The 18,200-nt window shown below is 43.7% G+C and overlaps 1 protein-coding gene across 4 annotated transcripts; it reads right to left on the bottom strand.

Annotated features, from left to right (window-relative positions):
• Positions 1 to 250: 250 nt before the first annotated feature.
• Positions 251 to 18,166, bottom strand: LOC136153856 (X antigen family member 5-like). 4 transcript variants are annotated; one of them, XR_010660434.1, is made up of 6 exons: positions 17,882 to 18,166; positions 4,639 to 4,718; positions 4,034 to 4,172; positions 3,505 to 3,629; positions 817 to 876; positions 251 to 363 (listed from the first exon to the last, which is right to left on the bottom strand). XR_010660434.1 is itself a non-coding variant. In XM_065915989.1 (6 exons), the coding sequence occupies exons 3-6, from the start codon at positions 4,708 to 4,710 to the stop codon at positions 874 to 876; spliced, it is 339 nt and encodes a 112-aa protein (XP_065772061.1). In that variant the 5' UTR covers positions 4,711 to 4,718; positions 5,642 to 5,865; positions 17,882 to 18,166; the 3' UTR covers positions 251 to 873. The 4 variants fall into 4 exon arrangements, 3 of the variants coding, with proteins under 3 accessions (XP_065772061.1, XP_065772060.1, XP_065772059.1); XM_065915989.1 differs by adding an exon at positions 5,642 to 5,865 and having other exon boundaries at positions 251 to 876; XM_065915988.1 differs by having other exon boundaries at positions 251 to 876; positions 17,684 to 18,166.
• Positions 18,167 to 18,200: the final 34 nt, after the last annotated feature.

Genomic DNA, 18,200 nt, shown 5'->3' with positions numbered 1-18,200 from the left:
AAAATGAGGAAAGGTTTAAGGTTTAAGCCAGTAGAAATTGTTGATATCAAATATAATACTCTATTTTGAAAAGCAAAAGCAATCTAGATCTAAATTTGTGCAATTAATATGCATAGTTAGAGTAATTGGTGGACAGAAAGTCTATATACAAACATTCTATCTCTACATACATCCTCAACTAGACAATAAAAATCGCAAACCATGAAGTTTCAATAACATTAAATATCCAGGGAAAAGTTAACAAAAAATGTGCAAGTAGAAAATGAAACTTTATTGACAGAACTTTAACAGTCAAATAAACAGCATAAGAACAGCATAGATGGTTTCAGTTTATCTTCTTTCAAGCAAATGGTTGCCCTTCACCTATAATATAAACATTAAACTTAGTTAGCAGAACTTTACTTCGATGATAGGAGACGTATACAAAGGTCACTGCAGTTGTAGTTCTATAAAATGGACTAAAGCGAGAACACTAAGGGCAACCCTTTGCCTTACCTTCAGTTCATCCTCTCTAGAAATTGTATAGACTTTTCAGGCACATTATAAGTATTCTTAAAAACACACTACTCTTCCAAGTTATACAAGAAAAGAAGGACACTGAGTTCAGAACAAACGAAATCAATGGAACCGATCAGAATGTAGTTTTCAGTAGAAGGCAAAACTGTGCACACATTCAGTAAAATGTCTAACAACAAACAACAACCTAAGGAAAACACAACACACAAAAAATGAAACAAAAACATCCCCCAAAAGTATCATCTACATGTATTGATTTGAAATAATATTCTGAATATAGGATAGCTAAATAGTTGTTACCTCTGTTACTGCTTAAGTGAAGTAAATAAAAAGGCCAGGATTACATTTGTTTCTTCTCTACTGTGGAAAAATATAGAAATTTCATTTGTTTTAGTTTATCTATGATATGGTTGTTTCAAGTTGGTTCAACATTTGCCACCCCCTTTCCTTATGGCCCTCATATAATTCTAAATGTTTCTTTTCACCCTGGAAAGCATTCCAGTTGGTATAATAGATTAGATGGTGACACTAATTTTAAGTCATTACTATCACTGGCGACATGGTGACATCAAAATGTGAAGCAGAAATAGGACTGTTTCTCACAGCCACACCAAAAAAGAAAGAAAGAAAGGAGAGGAGAGAAGAAAAGGGAGAGCAAGAGGGAGTATGAGTGAGACAGAAAAGCAAGTAGGAAGACAGAAAGAAAGTCTGGAAAAGCAGATATTTTTCCTTGTTTCTAAAGGATAATGGTTTGTGAGACAACTCTGACCAATTTCAAAAGTTCATCCAAGGTATCTGTGATGTTTAGTTATTTAGTTACTGTGGGATATGTTAAGTATTTGTTTTTCTCTCCTATTAGCCATTTCATCAATATTCTGAAAATATCTGAATTCCAGATTATACTGTTTTAATTCTGTAATATACTAACTGTTAAGTGTCTTGTTCATATTTCTTATTATGTGTACTTGGGTTTTGTCCATTTTCTGCCCAGTTATGTAAACTGAGAGCAATGGACTGGGAATTTGGGGTTGGCAGATACAAACTATTACACACAGAATGGATAAACAACAAGATCCTACTATACCACACAGGGAACTACGTACAATCTCCTGTGATAAATCACAACAGAAAAGAATATTTTAAAAAAATGTATATATATGTGTTAAAAATTATGTAAACTAGCACATTGTTTTCACTTATTAGTTGAATATATTTTCCTCTTCCTAACAATTGATACCTGTCTTTTATTAAGTATCTCTTTCTTTTTCCCTTCAGTTCACTCTGTTGCTCTTTTTCTTACGTTTTATATTGGGTGTAGGATTATATATTTATGAACTTTGTAATTTATATATTGCTCTTTTCAAGTACCACACATATTTAGGGCGAAGATTTTTCTATGAGAACATTTTAATCATGTTCTGTAGTTACTTGGAGATAGAATGGAAGTGCTATTTTCGTCTAAATGTTCTAATGGAATGGAGCAAAAGTGTAAAGTGAAAATTTTTAGAAGGCTAATACACAGGAAATTCTTCCCTAACTATGAAGTTCTTCCTTTAAAATCGGAACCATGCAATTAATGTCAGCAATTTGGAAAACACATATGTGAAAGATACTAAGTTGATTATGTGGGAAGAACTAGAGGTACAGACTTTGACCTTCAAAACTTTCTAAACTGATACATCAAAGAGGAAAAATAACATATTTGATATGGTTAGAGATGATTATATCATGAGGCTCAGATTTTTATTAGTACTTTATGAGTGACAGTGGGATGTATGGAACAAACCATCATCAAAAAACCATCATAGTCTTGCAAAGTAATTCTCCTCCGATTAAAATAAGCAAAGTGAAGTGAAGCCGCTCAGTCGTGTCCGACTCTTTGCGACCCCATGGATTGTAGCCTGCCAGGCTCCTCCTTCCATGGGATTCTCCAGGCAAGAATACTGGAGTGGGCTGCCATTTCCTTCTCCAAAATAAGCAACCCCCTTAAAAAAAAAAAAAAACAGACCAAATGTGGGGGCAGGTAGTGTGCTTAGCATGTGTATCTTACTCACACCTGCCTTGAATAGCACTGACTACATGCACTCTCTCAACGTGATCAGCCACAGACAGAGGAAACTAGACTATCTTTAGCCATTTCATTGTTCAGTCATTTCATGCTTCATTGGGGAAAGGATTTAAAATCCAACTGCTTTTTAAGAGCTAGAGAGTTCAGAATTTGAGAGAATTTAACAAACATCAAGCAGAATGCTGGCTCATTTTCTTTTTTAAAGAACAGTTTATTTATTTATTTTAATTGGAGCCTAATTACTTTACAATATTGTGGTTTTTGTCATACATGGACATGAATCAGCCACAGGTGTACATGTGTTCCCCATCAGAAAATCAAATCTCAATTTCCCTGTTATAATTTGACTCAGGATGCTATTTGATGATAAATAAATCATGAAAATCAGAGTATTCTTGTATGCATGCAATGGAAGAGAAACAGAGAATGCAAAAATTAGCATTGAACAATGAGCATTTTAGTGTATCTGTTCTGAATTCACAACATATATGAGTAAAGTTGAGTTTAGAAGTTAAGGGATTTCACAGAATCACACACATTATGTTAAAGCTGGTACTAGAACCTACTTGAATGCCTGAGCATATTTCATATAAACTGATATTTATTACAGATGCATTCCACATCTCTTACAAGCAGAAATTATAAAAGAACCTGAAAATTATTAGCTGTTGGTTAAAGTACTTATACTCAAGAGAAGGAAACGGTTTCCTATTTTCAATTCAATATGGTTTTGATCCTGTCTATTTCTTTATTTGCAAGTCTGTACGTCAGGCACTCAGGCATCTGGGGTCTGAACTATCTTTCAAAGAATATGTGAACTCTGTTATTAAAATAATAGTAATTTTCCCTCTATATTATTAAAGATATAATATTCTGAAAAACAGAAACCATATAAATTACTTTCTGAATGGATGACATACCTCCTCTGGCATTTCAACACTCTCTGTATTTGACTCAATCTCCTCCTCGACATCAGGACCATCTCCACCTTGACCCCAGGTCTTAGCCACAGCCAATTCCTGCAGATGAGTTTCCACGTAAGAATCTTAAAAAAAAAAAAATCAATTCAGCTGTAAAGAATACACTATAAACAAGGGAATGGTAATATTGATCCCCTCGGTGTTATGAATTAAAAGCCTTAGGCTAGTTTGGTAAAAATGTGATGAACAAGAACCTCAGGAGCATTATTCCAGGAATGTTTTGCTGGAGAAAAAGGAAAGCAGAATTTTCCAGATGTTATGACCATTTTCCTTTCCCAGAGTTGTCCTCAGACAACTCAGTTGTCCCCTTCTCTTTGTCTTGAAAACAAGGCAACATTTGAGCGACCACACTAACCTGCAAACTATACTCTCCTCAGTTTTTCAGGAACTGTCTAAAGCCCTTTTCTAATGTTTCCTTTCCTCCTCTTACTGGTTATGTCTTAAGACATAATGCACGCATACACTTTACCTCCAGGGGCATCCTTCTCCTTCTCCTCATCATGATTCACTGGATCCTCTCCACTGACTTCCTCCTTTCCAGGTGTGATATCCTGAATCTCAGCTGGTGGTTCCTCTTGTTGAGGTTGCTCAACACTGGGCTCCTGGTCCTAGTAGAGTGTGCATGCAAGTAAAACTTTTTGTTGTTAACACATCTAACAGCATAAATATACATAATACACAGATATATCCAATCATAAGTAAACCTAACAACGTTTCCCCAAAACAATTCTATGTACTTACTTTTAATAAAGTTACTCTTCCCACAGAGAAGAGTTAGCTCCCATAAGAGTTACCCAGAAAGACTTTGCAAGCTATTTCAATCTAAGCTGGGATGGAAGTGCGCAATCTGTTGTTAATAAGCAGGAGGAGGGAGTCACTGGGCACATTTCCAGGCAATTTCACAGTATACACATCCAGGCAATGCCAGACTGTAATAGATCTGGATCAGTGTTCCTTCCTAAGACACCCTTTACCAGCACGGAAGACCTTTATCACTGCATCTGCATTACTTAACATCATTTTCTCAAAAGTAAATTTGTGCTAATAGAAAATATCAAATGGTAAGGTACTCACAACCACAGGTTCATCCAGCTGGGAAGAATCTTGACCTGTAGGTCCCAATGTTGATGCCACTTGCCCACTCATATTTCTCCCTGAAAGTAGAATATTGTGATTTAGAAAATGTATTTAAGAGCACAGCTATATTTGATCACTTTTATGACCATATGTTGACTTACTCTGTTTTAAAACTGTGAAAATACTTTCAAAAAAAAAACTCTGGTTAAGTATGGGTGTACATGCATTCCAATTACGCGAAATACAGTTGCTTGCAAAGCCATTTGTATCTTCGCTAAGCAGGCAGAGAAATCACCTTAAGGTACACAAGAAGACAGAGAATTGTTGTGAGGAAGTTTGATTTCACAACAGAATTCTCCATCATGAAGATAGTTAGTGAAATACTGCTAGGAATTTCAAAATTCAGGACTATTGCTCTTGTCCCACTCCTATTCACCAGACCTATTTTCCCCAACTCCCTTGGAATTCAGTGGGAACACGAAGAAAGGGTTAGTCTTTACAGCCTGACTATGGCGATTTTCTCAGCGTCTGTGGCTGAGGTGAGTCTGCATACAGAGCATACCGGTCCACTTCTCTCTTGGCACCTTACCACAAAACTCGTGATAGGGTCACAAACCCACCGCGGTTCTGTTTCTAGGACTTTCCTTAATCGCCCACCCTGCCCCCTGCCCAGGTCCCACTCCCGGCCGCAGATTCTGTGCTCTGTCATCACTTCCAGGGCTCCAAAGAGCATATCTCAAAGAGATATCTCAAACAGCACCCCCAAGTCTCCCACCACTGTCATCTGAACCCCTGCCCTCCTCTGCCCACCGCCCTTCCTCTCCAGCCACCAGGACAAGAACTAGGGCGTCGCGACACCTCTGAGGAGAAAGATGATGACCTCGAGGGCCTTCCTCCTCAAAGGCCCCAGATGGCACTGCCCGACCCGCCCGAAACTCGCTGGCTCCCCCTGACACGCACGCACACTTAAACTCCAGACAGGACAGATCTGTGAACCTACCTGGTGAGTCTCAAGTAGTGAGAATGAACCGGAACTGAATAAACACCCGTCTCAGGCCCAACGGTTCTCACAGAATGCTCTCAGGAAGGCGTATGCGCACTAAGGCGCATGCGCAGCAAGAGGCGCGTGTGCGCACACACTGCGCATGCTCCCTGAGTTGGGCGTGCGCAGTGCAGGTTGAGGTTTTCCCGCCACTGAGGTAGAGTCCTGGAACCTCAGGGTCTCTGGAGGATGATAAAAGGGCTTGAAGACTATATTTTTTTCCTTCAGGGCAGTCTAGCTTATGCATCGACAAACTGTGGTGATAGGTAGTATCAGGTTACCCTTAGTGGAGAATGTGTCTCGGGAAGAGACTCATGACAGTAATAGATATTAAGGTTTTTAATACCTATTTTTATACAGGCTTTGATGAACCATTTCTTTCTCTGTTTCTGGGTTTTCCATCATGCTTGCAATGGCTTTACTCACTTCCATGGAATAAATACATAAATGCATACCTCTGTTGCCATTTTTTGCTTGGAGCACTGCACATATAAATCTCTGAACTGGTAACTGATTTCTCTGAATATACCTCTGGTTCCTATACAATATTGTTCTTTTAGCGTCGGGCTTTACTTTCGCCACCAGACACATCTACAGCTGGGTGTTGTTTCCACTTTGGCTTAGCCTTTTCATTCCTTCTGTAGCTATTTCTTCACTCTTCTCCAGTAGCACATTATTCTTCTTATTCTATTATAGTGGGAATTTTTGTACTTTCTAGGAGTTTTAATTTTACCCAAGAGAAAGGAACACATGCTCACACAAGGACCTTTACTCAAATACTCTACTCATGTACTCCTAATAGCCAAACCTAAAAACAGCCAAACTCTTCAACAGCTGGTATACAGATGAAAGAAAATCAAAAGGGTATACTCATACAAAAGAATACTACACAGTCACTTAAAAAGAAAGATAAAGAACATTACAGCATACTAACACATATATATGGAATTTAGAAAGATGGTAATGATAACCCTATATGCAAAACAGAAAAAGAGGCACAGAAGTACAGTACAGACTTTTGAACTCTGTGGGAGAAGGTGAGGGTGGGATGTTTCAAAAGAACAGCATGTATATTATCTATGGTGAAACAGATCACTAGCCCAGGTGAGATGCATGAGACAAGTGCTCGGGCCTGGTGCACTGGGAGGACCCAGAGGAGTCGGGTGGAGAGGGAGGTGGGAGGGGGGATTGGGATGGGGAATACATGTAACTCTACGGCTGATTCATGTCAATGTATGACAAAACCCACTGAAATGTTGTGAAGTAATTAGCCTCCAACTAATAAAATAAAATTTAAAAAAAAATAAAAGAAACGACTAATGCATATAACAGCAAGGATGCATCTCAGCTGTGCCAATGAGAGATGTCAGACACAGTAAGCTATATTATATGATTTCATGTCAATGGATTCCTGGAAAAGGCACAAGTATCGGCACAGAAATATATCTGTGCTTGCCAGTGTGTAGGAGTGGAGGAAGGAGTCTGATGGCAAATAGCCCAAGGGAGCATTTTCAAACCCAAGGGTCCCTCCGCATCCCCACTCTGTGGGTGTAGGAAAACCTGTCCTCCCCTAGTTGATCCTCAGGAACACTAACCCCAACTAGTCTCCACAATTCCTCCCCCTTCACTCCCCACCCACACATCTTACAGGGTTGCTCTGGTGTTCCTCTGGTCTGCCTGGGATTCAAGGCTCCCTGCCAGCATTCAGTAGGTGCCCTAGATACGTCACATTTCTGATAGTATCGCTTGAAGGATACAAGTTTTAATTTTGGTGCTGCCAAATCGCCTATTTTTGTTTCTTTTATTTCTTGTGCTTTTTGTATAATTTATAGGAAATTGTTGTCTAATCCAAGATTAACATTTACATCACTGGTTTCTTCTGAGTACTTTACAGTTTTAGCTCTTACATTTAGGTGTGTTATAAATTTTTAGTTAATTGTTATATACAGTGTGAGGTATAGGTTGAAATTGATTCTTTTGCATGTGAATATCCAGGTATTCCAAGACGATTTGTTCAAACATTCTTCTTTGCCATTGAATGGCCTCTACAACCCTCACAATAATCAACTGACCATAGAGATATGGGCTTGTTTCTTGACTCTCCATTCCATTCCGTTATGTGTCTATATACAATCCTTATGGCAGTAACATAATGTCTTCATTATTGTAGGTTTGAAGTGCGTTTTGAAATTGGGAAATATAACTACTTGTTTTTCTCCACACCGTTTTGGCAATCCCAGGACCCTTTTAATTCTTACAATTCTAGGATCAGTTTGTTGATTTCCAGGGGAAAAGAGCAGTTTGAACTTTGATAGGCCTCTATTATGGGAGTACTGCCATCTTAACACAGTAGTGAGACTTCCAATCCACAAATGTGATCTCCAAAGTCCGTAAAAATCTGAGCAAACTCTGGGAGTTGGTGATGGACAGGGAAGACTGGCATGCTGCAGTCCATGGGATCCCAAAGAGTCGAACATGACTGAGCGACTGAACTGAAGTAAAATTTCCATTCATCTAGACTGTCTTTCACTTCACTCAGCAATGTTTTGTAATTTGTATTGTACAAGTCCTGAACGTGTATAGAAATCTATTTGCTCTTTGTATATGACCTTGTATTCTGTAAACCTGTTGAGCCCCTGTATTAGGTCTAACAGCTTCTGTGGGGAGAGAGTGGTTCTTCACGATTTTTTATACACAAGTTTACATCATGAATCGACAAGATGGTGGAGGAGTAGGTAGAAGGGGAGTACATCTCTCTCCAAGGATACATCAGGAATATACCTTCAGACACAGAAGTGCATGCAGAACACCAGCCGAGCAGAGATAGCAGCATCTGACCAGTGGAAAAGAATATGTAGACCCACACAAAACTCGGTAGGATGAGGCAACTAGGGAGAAAAACCAGGAGTGTTAGGAGGGCTGGACCTGCCCTCGGTCAGTGGGGGAACTGAAGCAAGGGTCCAATCCCCACATGGGGCAATCGTCTGGGTCACAGGAGAAACATTTAAGGCTGAGAGTGAAACAGCTCATCTGTGGCAGCCTAAATGGAGTGCAAATCAGACATCCTTGCCACAGCCATACATACCCTAGATGGTGCAGTGGCTGGGAGCTGGAGTTTAGGGATTGTGGAACAATCCCAGGGCGAGGGGTGCTGTTGACTGCAGAGAGATGGATGGAGGGGATGTGAGGGAGGAGACTGTGGTGAGAAATACCTGTGGAGGAAATTCAGGCAGCCATCGATGTTAGGTGATACTGCTGAGTCATGTGTAGGGCATGCAGCCATCACCATAGCCTCTCAAACCCCACATGCCAGCACTGGCAGCTGAACAATAGAGGCTGGCCCATCAAATGCCTGACACACTGAATTACAGTGTAGGACCACACCCAGGGTGCTTCTTTAAGTGACTGATGCACCAAACTACAGAGTAGGACCCCACCCAGGGTGCCCCTTTAAGTGCCTGATGCTCGAACAACAATGAAGGATCCCAGGTAAGGAAGCCCTCTAAGTGCCTGAATGGGCGGAGCTATGGAGAAAGACTGACCAAAGAGGCCTTCTGATCGCCAGCAACAAGAGCCTCGATAAAAGGCTCTGAGAGGGCCATAACTCCTGTGGCGGAGCCAGTCCATGTCCCTGCACACTTGGCACCGCCAGGTCCCAGCACGCCAAGCTGCTGTGCAACGTTCAAGCTTAAGTCTCACTGGGGCAGAGTTTCCACAGACAAAAAAATTCTTATGTCTATGCATGCAGGGTCACGTTGGTAGTGTCCGACTCTTTGTGACCCTGTGGACTGTGGCTTGCCAGGCTTCTCTGTCAGGGAGAGGGGTTCTCCAGGCAAGAATACTGGAGTGCATTGGCCAATACTGGTTGCCATACCCTTCTAGGGCACTATACTTCCTGCTGCCCTAGCCGCCAAACCCCCTGAGTAGCTGATGTTGTCACAACTCCTATGACTCAAGCAGCTGCACCGCCTCCACACCTGTCCCTCGCAGGGGCCAAGTCCTCCAGGGCAGCCTCAGGAGCAAACCCCAGTGGACTGCCCATATCCAGAGGTGGAAATAAAACCACAATTGAAACCCAAGTGCAGTGTGATTAAGGAAGAGTACTCAAAACCCTCCCAACAGCTGTAAAAGCTGCAGATTAAATCCACATGATCAACTAGACAGACTCTGTGTCTGTGGGAATATATAAAAGGTCATTGAGAGCTCCCACAAAAGATTACATCATCTGAAAATAGAATAGTTTTACTTCATTTCCAATGAAGATTCATTTTATTTCTTTCCCTTGCTTAAGTACCCTGTCCAGATCCATGTGGAATAGAAGTGGTAAGAGATGATATTCTTCTATTGCTCTTCATTTTCAGGGGAAATACTTCTGCCTTTTATCATTAAGGATGATGATAGCTATGGGTTTTTCATAGATGTTTTAGATCACATTCAAAATGTTGCCTTCTGCTTCTAGTTTGAGACTGTATTTGAACGGATGCTGAAATTTGTCCAATGTTTTTTTAGGTAGCTACTGAGATGACAATGTGGTTTTCCTCCTTTATTCTACTGTTGTGGTATATTAACTTAATGGATTGTTCATAGTGAATGAACAAGGACAAGGATTTTGTAAGGATTTTGGGGTTTATTTTCTTTTTTCCTTTTTTTTAATTTAGGATTTTGACATTCAGAGATGCTGCCAAAATGCTGTCCATCAGTAAAGCTGACGTCCATCAGTAAAGCAGGAGAAGGACAGCTTGTTTACTACCGTGTCACATCATTCTTGGAGCAGAGACTCTGCTGCAATGAACAGGATGCTTAGACCTTTGCTCATCTGGACCAAAGCTCAACTGGAGTTCACCAGTTGTGTAGGAGGGAGGTTGAGTGTACTTAGAAATGCAAATGGTCAGATCCCACCCAGGACCAAGAAGCCTGAGTGAAAAATGGCTCCCCATGGGGGACTCACCTCCTGGGGATATTGGAGGATGAGGTGTGAGAGAAACACGCCATTGTGGCTGCAGAGATGGGAAGCACAACCACAGGAAATAAAAGGTAATCCAGGGGAGAGGGTTGCATTTGGTAACAATGCAAGTACTGTGGTTGGAAGGACAAACCGTCCACCACTGCCCAGGGTGACCAACTGCAGCCTTTGACACAGATGGGGAGGATGCTACCCTGGCGACTCAAGCCTCAAATCTGGACTGAGGGGAGTCCCCTTTCTCAGATGTCCAAGAGAATGCTCCAGGCCCATTTTGGCCATGCCCACCAACTGCAGATTTGAATATACAAGCAGCAGTGATTGGTTCTGGAGATTCAGAGGCAAGGAATCCCAGACCACTCTGGGGAGCCCACGTGGAAAACACAGGCTCAGGCTCTCACGGGGTACAGGGACAGAGACCCCAGATCAGACCAGGGCTCACAGTCTGGTGCTGAGGTTGATGGGCAAGAGTTCACAGTGGGGGTCTTGGGCCTGAGCACTGGAGGACCAGTGGAACCCAGTCTCCAGGAGTGTTCACTGCCCAGCAAACAGGCTGGAGACGCTTCCCCCGTCAGTGCTGCTTTAGTGAGGTCACTCTAGGAGTCAGCTGCCATCTGTGGGCGCATCTCTGAGTTTTAGGCAATCAATCGTCTGAGTTGCAGTGTCCTAAGCACTTCTAAGGTGCCATCTCACTTGAAGAAAACCCTGTCACACCTGGAGGTCCTTGAGTCAAACTCTTTCTCTCTGAGACCCCCTCATTTTCACCCAGCCCTGAGGGAAGTGCCTTGGACGCCTGGTCTGGGTCTGGATTTCCCCTGGATCCTGGAGAGATTTTCAGTTCAGCCCTCACCAGGACATTAAGACAGACACCTGTGTGTGGGCAGCAGAGAGGTGTCCTGCAGAATGCAGGGAGCAGGGAACATTCTCAGGGGATCGTCTGAGGCAGTGTGGGTGCTGGGTGAGATGGGATAAATGGGGTGAGGATGTAACTGAGGCCCTGTGAGCAGGGCTAGGAGAAGGGCTAAAGAGGCTCCTGGAACATAGTCAAAACAGTCTCCGACATAAATCACAGCAGGATCCTCTATGACCCACCTCCCAGAATATTGGAAATAAAAGCAAAAATAAACAAATGGGACCTAATGAAACTTAAAAGCTTTTGCACAACAAAGGAAACTATAAGCGAGGTGAAAAGACAGCCCTCAGAATGGGAGAAAATAATAGCAAATGAAGGAACAGACAAAGGATTAATCTCAAAAATATACAAGCAGCTCCTGCAGCTCAATTCCAGAAAAATAAATGACCCAATCAAAAAATGGGCCAAAGAACTAAACAGACATTTCTCCAAAGAAGACATACAGATGGCTAACAAACACGTGAAAAGTTGCTGAACATCACTCATTATCAGAGAAATGCAAATCAAAACCACAACGAGGTAACATTACACGCCAGCCAGGATGGCTACTATTCAAAAATCTACAAGCAGTAAATGCTGGAGAGGGTGTGGAGAAAAGGGAACCCTGTTACACTGTTGGTGGGAATACAAACTAGTACAGCCACTATGGAGAACAGTGTGGACATTCCTTAAAAAACTGGAAATAGAACTGCCATATGACTCAGCAATACCATTCCTGGGCATACACACTGAAGAAATTAGATCTGAAAGAGACACGTGGAACCCACTGTTCATCGCAGCACTGTTTATAATTGCCAGCACATGGAAGCAACCTAGATGCCCATCAGCAGACAAATGGATAAGGAAGCTGTGGTACAGATACACCATGGAATACTACTCAGAAATTAAAAAGAATTCATTTGAATCAGATCTAATGAGATGGATGAAACTGGAGCCCATTATACAGAGTGAAGTAAGCCAGAAAGATAAAGACCAAAAGAGTATACTAACGCATATACGTGGAATTTAAAAAGACAGTAATGATAACCCAATATGCAAAATAGAAAAAGAGACACAGATGTACAGAACAGACTTTGGGACTCTGTGGGAGAAGGCAAGGGTGGGATGTTATGAGAGAATAGCATTGAAACAAGTATACTATCACGGGTGAAATACATCACCAGCCCCGGTTGGATGCATGAGACAAGAGCACAGGGCTGGTGCACTGGGAAGACCCAGAGGGATGGGATGGGGAGGGAGGCGGGATGAGGGATCAGGATGGGGAACACATGTAAATCCATGGCTGATTCTTGTCAATGTATGGCAAAAACCACTACAGTATTGTAAAGTAATTAGCCTCCAACTAATAAAAATAAATGAAAAAATAAATAAATAAATAAAGAGGCTCCTGGAGTGTCAGGGAGGCCTAGTGGAAGGTGAGGGGAGAGGGTGGGGATTTGGGGATAGAGAGGATTTGTGGCAGTTTTCACCAGGAGAAGGACTCTGGAAAATGACAGATGACTAGAAGGATGTAACGGAGTTGTCACAGGCACAGTGAGGGGAAGACCTCTCCTATCTCCAGAATTCATTAGGCCACAGTGTGTGCTGAGACAGGACAGAGAGGACCAGGTCCCTGGGACTCATTCTGTGGATCTGGGATTCACTCTGAACCTCGCGTGGGACAGAATACAAAATCGACACAACCAGAGGTGACCAGGGTGGGTTAAGCCCATTCTGAGGACCCAGACATGGGAAATCAACTTCAGTACCCTTCAACTCTCAGGCAATCCCCACCCCTGGGATGAATCTGCCTTCCTCAGGATGACATGCTGGTGAATGCAGACTGCAGGGACTGCAGGACTGGAGGCCTCTCTCCCTTGGGGTTGACTGAACAGAGACTCAGTGCAAATGCCAACACAGCAGCCCAGAGGGAAAGATGTGGGGCTCTCTGTCCCAGGGTGCAGGCTGTAGGCTCTGGGGGAGAGGGATGAAGCCTCTGAGCTAAAGGAGAGCTGTGAGCTAGAGTAGTGTCTACTTAAAGAAAAGCATATAACAGGCGAGTTGTGAGTTTAAGTTGGATTTGGAGTCTTCTGGGAACTACAACCCAGGACACAGCTCCTCCGTTGCCTCTGAGGAAACTGCTTGGAGGAGGGAGCGGAGAAGTCAGTATGATTGTTGCCTAGGAAGTACATGCAGTCAGGCGTGCACATTGGTTAGAGATTGCTGTGAAACACAGAGATCAGATGTCACAGGTTCATTATTTTCATGCTTTTCTGTGTGGGGAAGGGGCAAGAATCTAGGGTCACTGAACATTTTCCTGAGGTATCAGTAAATAAATAAAGGCAAACTTGTCCAAAGCACAGTGTGCCTCATACTGTTTTTCACCCTAAATTCCTTCAGAATGCACTTTAGGTTAGCAACCACAGTGGTTACAATTTAACACTTGCAGTACCAGATGTGAGTAATGCTGTTTGTCTTAAGGATCTCAGTGTACCTGAGGCCAGATGTTCAAGGTGGATTTAGAAAAGGTAGAGGAAACAGAGATCAAATTGCCAACATCCTTTGGATCATACAAAAAGCAAAAGAGTTCCAGAAAAACCTGTCCTTCTGCATTAATGACTATGCCAAAGCCTTTGACTGTGTGGACCACAGCAAACCTTGGAAAATTCTAAAAGAGATGGGAATACCAGATCACCTTACGAGCCTCTTGAGAAATGTGTATGCAGGTCAGGAAGCAACAACCAGAACTGGACATGGAACAACAGACAGGTTTCAAATAGGAAAAGGGGTAACAAAAGGCTGTATATTGTCATCCTGCTTATTTAACTTAGACGCAGAATACATCATGAGAAACGCTGGGCAAGATGGAGCACAAGCTGGAATCAAGATTGCCGGGAGAAATATCAATAACCTTAGATATACACATGATACCACCCTTATGGGAGAAAGCGAAGAAGAACTAAAGAGTCCCTTGAAGAAAGTGAAAGAGGAGACTGAAAAAGTTGGCTTAAAACTCAACATCCAGAACAGCAAGATCATGGTATCTGGTCCCATCACTTTATGGCAAATAGATGGGGAAACAGTGACAGACTTTATTTTAGGTGGCTCCAATATCACTGCAGATGGTGATTGCAGCCATGAAATGAAAAGACGCTTACTACTTGGAAGAAAAATTGGGACCAACCTAGACAGCATATTAAAAAGCAGACATTACTTTGCCAGCAAAGGTCCAACTAGTCAAGGCTATGGTTTTCCCAGTAGTCATGTATGGATGTGAGAGCTGGACTATAAAGAAAGCTGAGTGCCGAATAACTGATGCTTTCAAACTGTGGTGCTGGAGAAGACTCTTGAGAGTCCCTTAGACTGCAAGGAGATCCAACCAGTCCATCCTAAAGGTAATCAGTCCTGAATATTCATTGAAAGGACTGATGCTGAAACTGAAACTCCAATACTTTGGACACCTTATGCAAAGAACTGACTCATTTGAAAAGACCCTGATGCTGGAAAAGATTGAAGGCAGGAGGAGAAGGGGACAATACAGGATGAGATGGATGGATGGCATCACCTATTCAATGGACATGAGTTTGTGTAAACTCTGGGAGCTGGCGATGGACAGGGAGGCCTGGAATGCTGCAGTCCACGGGCTCTCAGAGAGTTTGACACGACTGAATGACCGAAAAGAACTGAGAGTTGGAATTTTCTAAGATGGTTAGGGTCTGTGTCCTCAGGTGTGATGTATTTGTGGTGCTTTGGGTTGCTGTCCAGGATGAGTGCTCTCTGAACTGTTCGCAGATCTCTGTCCCAGGCATGAATCCTCTGAACTATCTGGGAGGGTTTTGGGTCTCTGAGCTGTTCATGGATCTGCATATAAGAGTAGTCTTAAGAGCAAGGCTGGATGGACCCCACTCTCATGGGTCTTAGAAGTAGACCTGTGATATCACATTTGCTAGGATTTCTACCATGCCTCCCTACAGTGAGAAAATCTTGTGGCCCCATCCTCAGGGAGGGCAAGTCATGTGCAGTACAGAGGAGCCCACGGTATCAATACTGAGAAGAACAATACTTCCTGACAAGACTACCACCCTTGATAGGGGCCCTGTGAAAAAACTGTGTACACGCACTCACTCAATCTGCCCAACCCATCACAAAGAGGCCACCATTTGCAGATGGGAGCCCAAGGTCCAGTGCAGCTGGAAGGTCTCGGCTCATGAGGACAGGTGGAACTGGATGCAGGCTTGGGCTCCTTGGAGGAGGCAGGTAAGACTCAGCAGAACCCTGGCCATGTAGTGGGGGAGGGGGGCATTGGCACAGGGCCACAAGGACCCTATAACTGTCTCAATGTCAGGATACGTCTCTGTGTCTCCTCATCACACACCCAGCTGCTCACCTGATGTATTGAATGTAATCTGCACATTCCCTGGGGACGTTCTGGTGGAAAGTGCAGAGATGAGCCTCCAAGCAGGTGGATAAACATCCCATTCACCAATTTGCATGAGGCTCCACCACAAATGGAGCGGTCCCTGCCTCTCTTTCCCCCACTAAAGCTTTCATTGGCACTGAGGTCAGCAGGAGGGCAGTCAGGGCTGGACAGCTTGTGAGGGACCCTGTGTACAGCATGAGCCTCCCCATGACTGGATCATCTCCATGTCTTGATCAGGGCAGAGGACTCTGATGTGTGCTAAGGGAGCATGATTTAGACTCAGGCCACGGGCAACTGACTCATTTCCTAGAGACAGTCCCTGGTGGGAGGCGGCGCGGGGAGGGGGAGGAGCTGCTTTTCTCCTGTAGAGATAGGTACCTCATGCAGTAGCAGGGCTGGGGACCCATAGGTGGGTGCTAATTGGGGATCCTTTGCTGCCAGAAATAGTCTCTCTGTCCCTGTCCAATGTTCTATCTTTGTCCTTCTCTCTGCCATCTCTGTGTCTGTTACATCCTCCCTCTTAGCCTTTATGAGACTGTCTGTGATCTCCCTCATACCGTGAGGGTCCTTCCTCTGTCCTGAGGGTATCATCAATCAACATGGATGTCCACTGGGAGCAGTAGAAGTGATTCCCCTTGAGTGTAGTGGATTCCAGGAAAGGCATGTTCAACTGCAGAGGGTCTGTGGATTTCCCGGGATGAATCTAGAGCTCCTCAACAATCATTGTGTGATCTGGGCGTGTGAAAGAACCCTGGGGGCTTCTCTGGTAAGAACCTTCCTGTGGCTCAAGTCAAAGTCACCTCTGTAGCCAGAGGCCCTAGGGGACCTGACCCTCACCACCACTCTCATCGGATCTCCTGGCTCTCCCTCCATCATGCTGTGACAGTCACATAGCCCTCAATATTCTTTTCATACACACTACACTGAGTTCCACTTCCCATTTTTTACACTGGCCTTAAATCTGTCTGAGACACTTTTCTCCCTGAGAGGCATCTCCTCTAGGTTTTGCTCAAATGTCACAATCTTCGAAGGAACTTCCCTGGCCACCCTTTCTAGATATCATCCCCTATCTCTATTTCACTATCCCGGTTTAATGTTAACCACAGCAGTTATGAACACCCGATAAATTACTTATCTTTTGGGGCTGTATGACCCCAATACAATGTAAGTTCCATGAAGTCAAGGTTGATTTTCTCTTTCCTAACACACATAGTTGTGCTTGACAGAAACTGTGAAGATGATTGAATTTAGGCATGAAAAAGCAAATTAAACTTGTTGACAGAGGCATAGCTAGACAGGCTGAGGATTCTGCTACTGAACAAATTCAGGGGTGACAAGATGGTGACAAACCCATGGTCTTTATCTCAACTATGCACTATCCTTGGCTCCCCTCAGAGTTGACCCCTTTCTGAACAGAATGGAATGTCCTGTTGTCCTTCTCACATATTACTCGCAGTCAACGACAGAGGTCTTCCCCACCCCAGACCTTCAGATCCCAGTCCAAAGCTTTCTCTCGCCTGTCCGCTGGCGGAGTGTGGCTGGCTTTCCCCATTGAGACCTATTCTGTATTAAACAGGAAAGCACAAACAAGAACAATGCCCAGCACACAGAAAATGCTTTCCATGCTTCCTGTTATGTTAGTGGCCACTACAGAGAAGTAATCTTCAGTTTATGGAGACATTTTTCTGAGTCCAAGATTGCATGAATCGGCGGGGATTTCATGCTCACGCTGCCTTTCCACCCTTGGAGGATCATCCATCCTCTAACGGTCCACGGGTATTCACATCGGCTCCTCCCCAGGCTCACCACCAAGGGGCGCACGAGATGAAACAGTTCGTTCCTGGGATGTGGCACTGAGGGGTAGCGGTAGAACCACCCACTCTGGAAGGTACCATTCAGGAGCGCGTATGACAACACAGAGAGTACCTTTAAACCGCGTCGGGCATCGACCAGGGTTCCCAGCGGAGGAACCCATGGCACCACTGGCTCCATCCCCATTCGCTCCATTCCGGCTTCCCGCAGCATCTGAGTCCGAGTGGACACCGGTATTAAGCTGCAGCTGTCCTCGTCTCTTTTCCAATTCCACCCCTTCGTTTCTACATGGTTACATCCAAGGGGGGACGGCTACGGAGCGAGCTGGGCTGCCTGTTTGTGGTCTGGCGTCAGGGAGCGTTCTGGGCATTGATTGGTCTCTGCGAGATCGCCGGAATGAGCTCTTCCGGGGCGCGCATAGGCGCCGGAAGTC

This window comes from Muntiacus reevesi, chromosome X, assembly GCF_963930625.1.
Source record: "Muntiacus reevesi chromosome X, mMunRee1.1, whole genome shotgun sequence".
Taxonomy (NCBI): domain Eukaryota; kingdom Metazoa; phylum Chordata; class Mammalia; order Artiodactyla; family Cervidae; genus Muntiacus; species Muntiacus reevesi.
The sequence above is the reverse complement of the archived record's forward strand: the minus strand, read 5'-3'. Positions and strand labels throughout refer to the sequence as shown.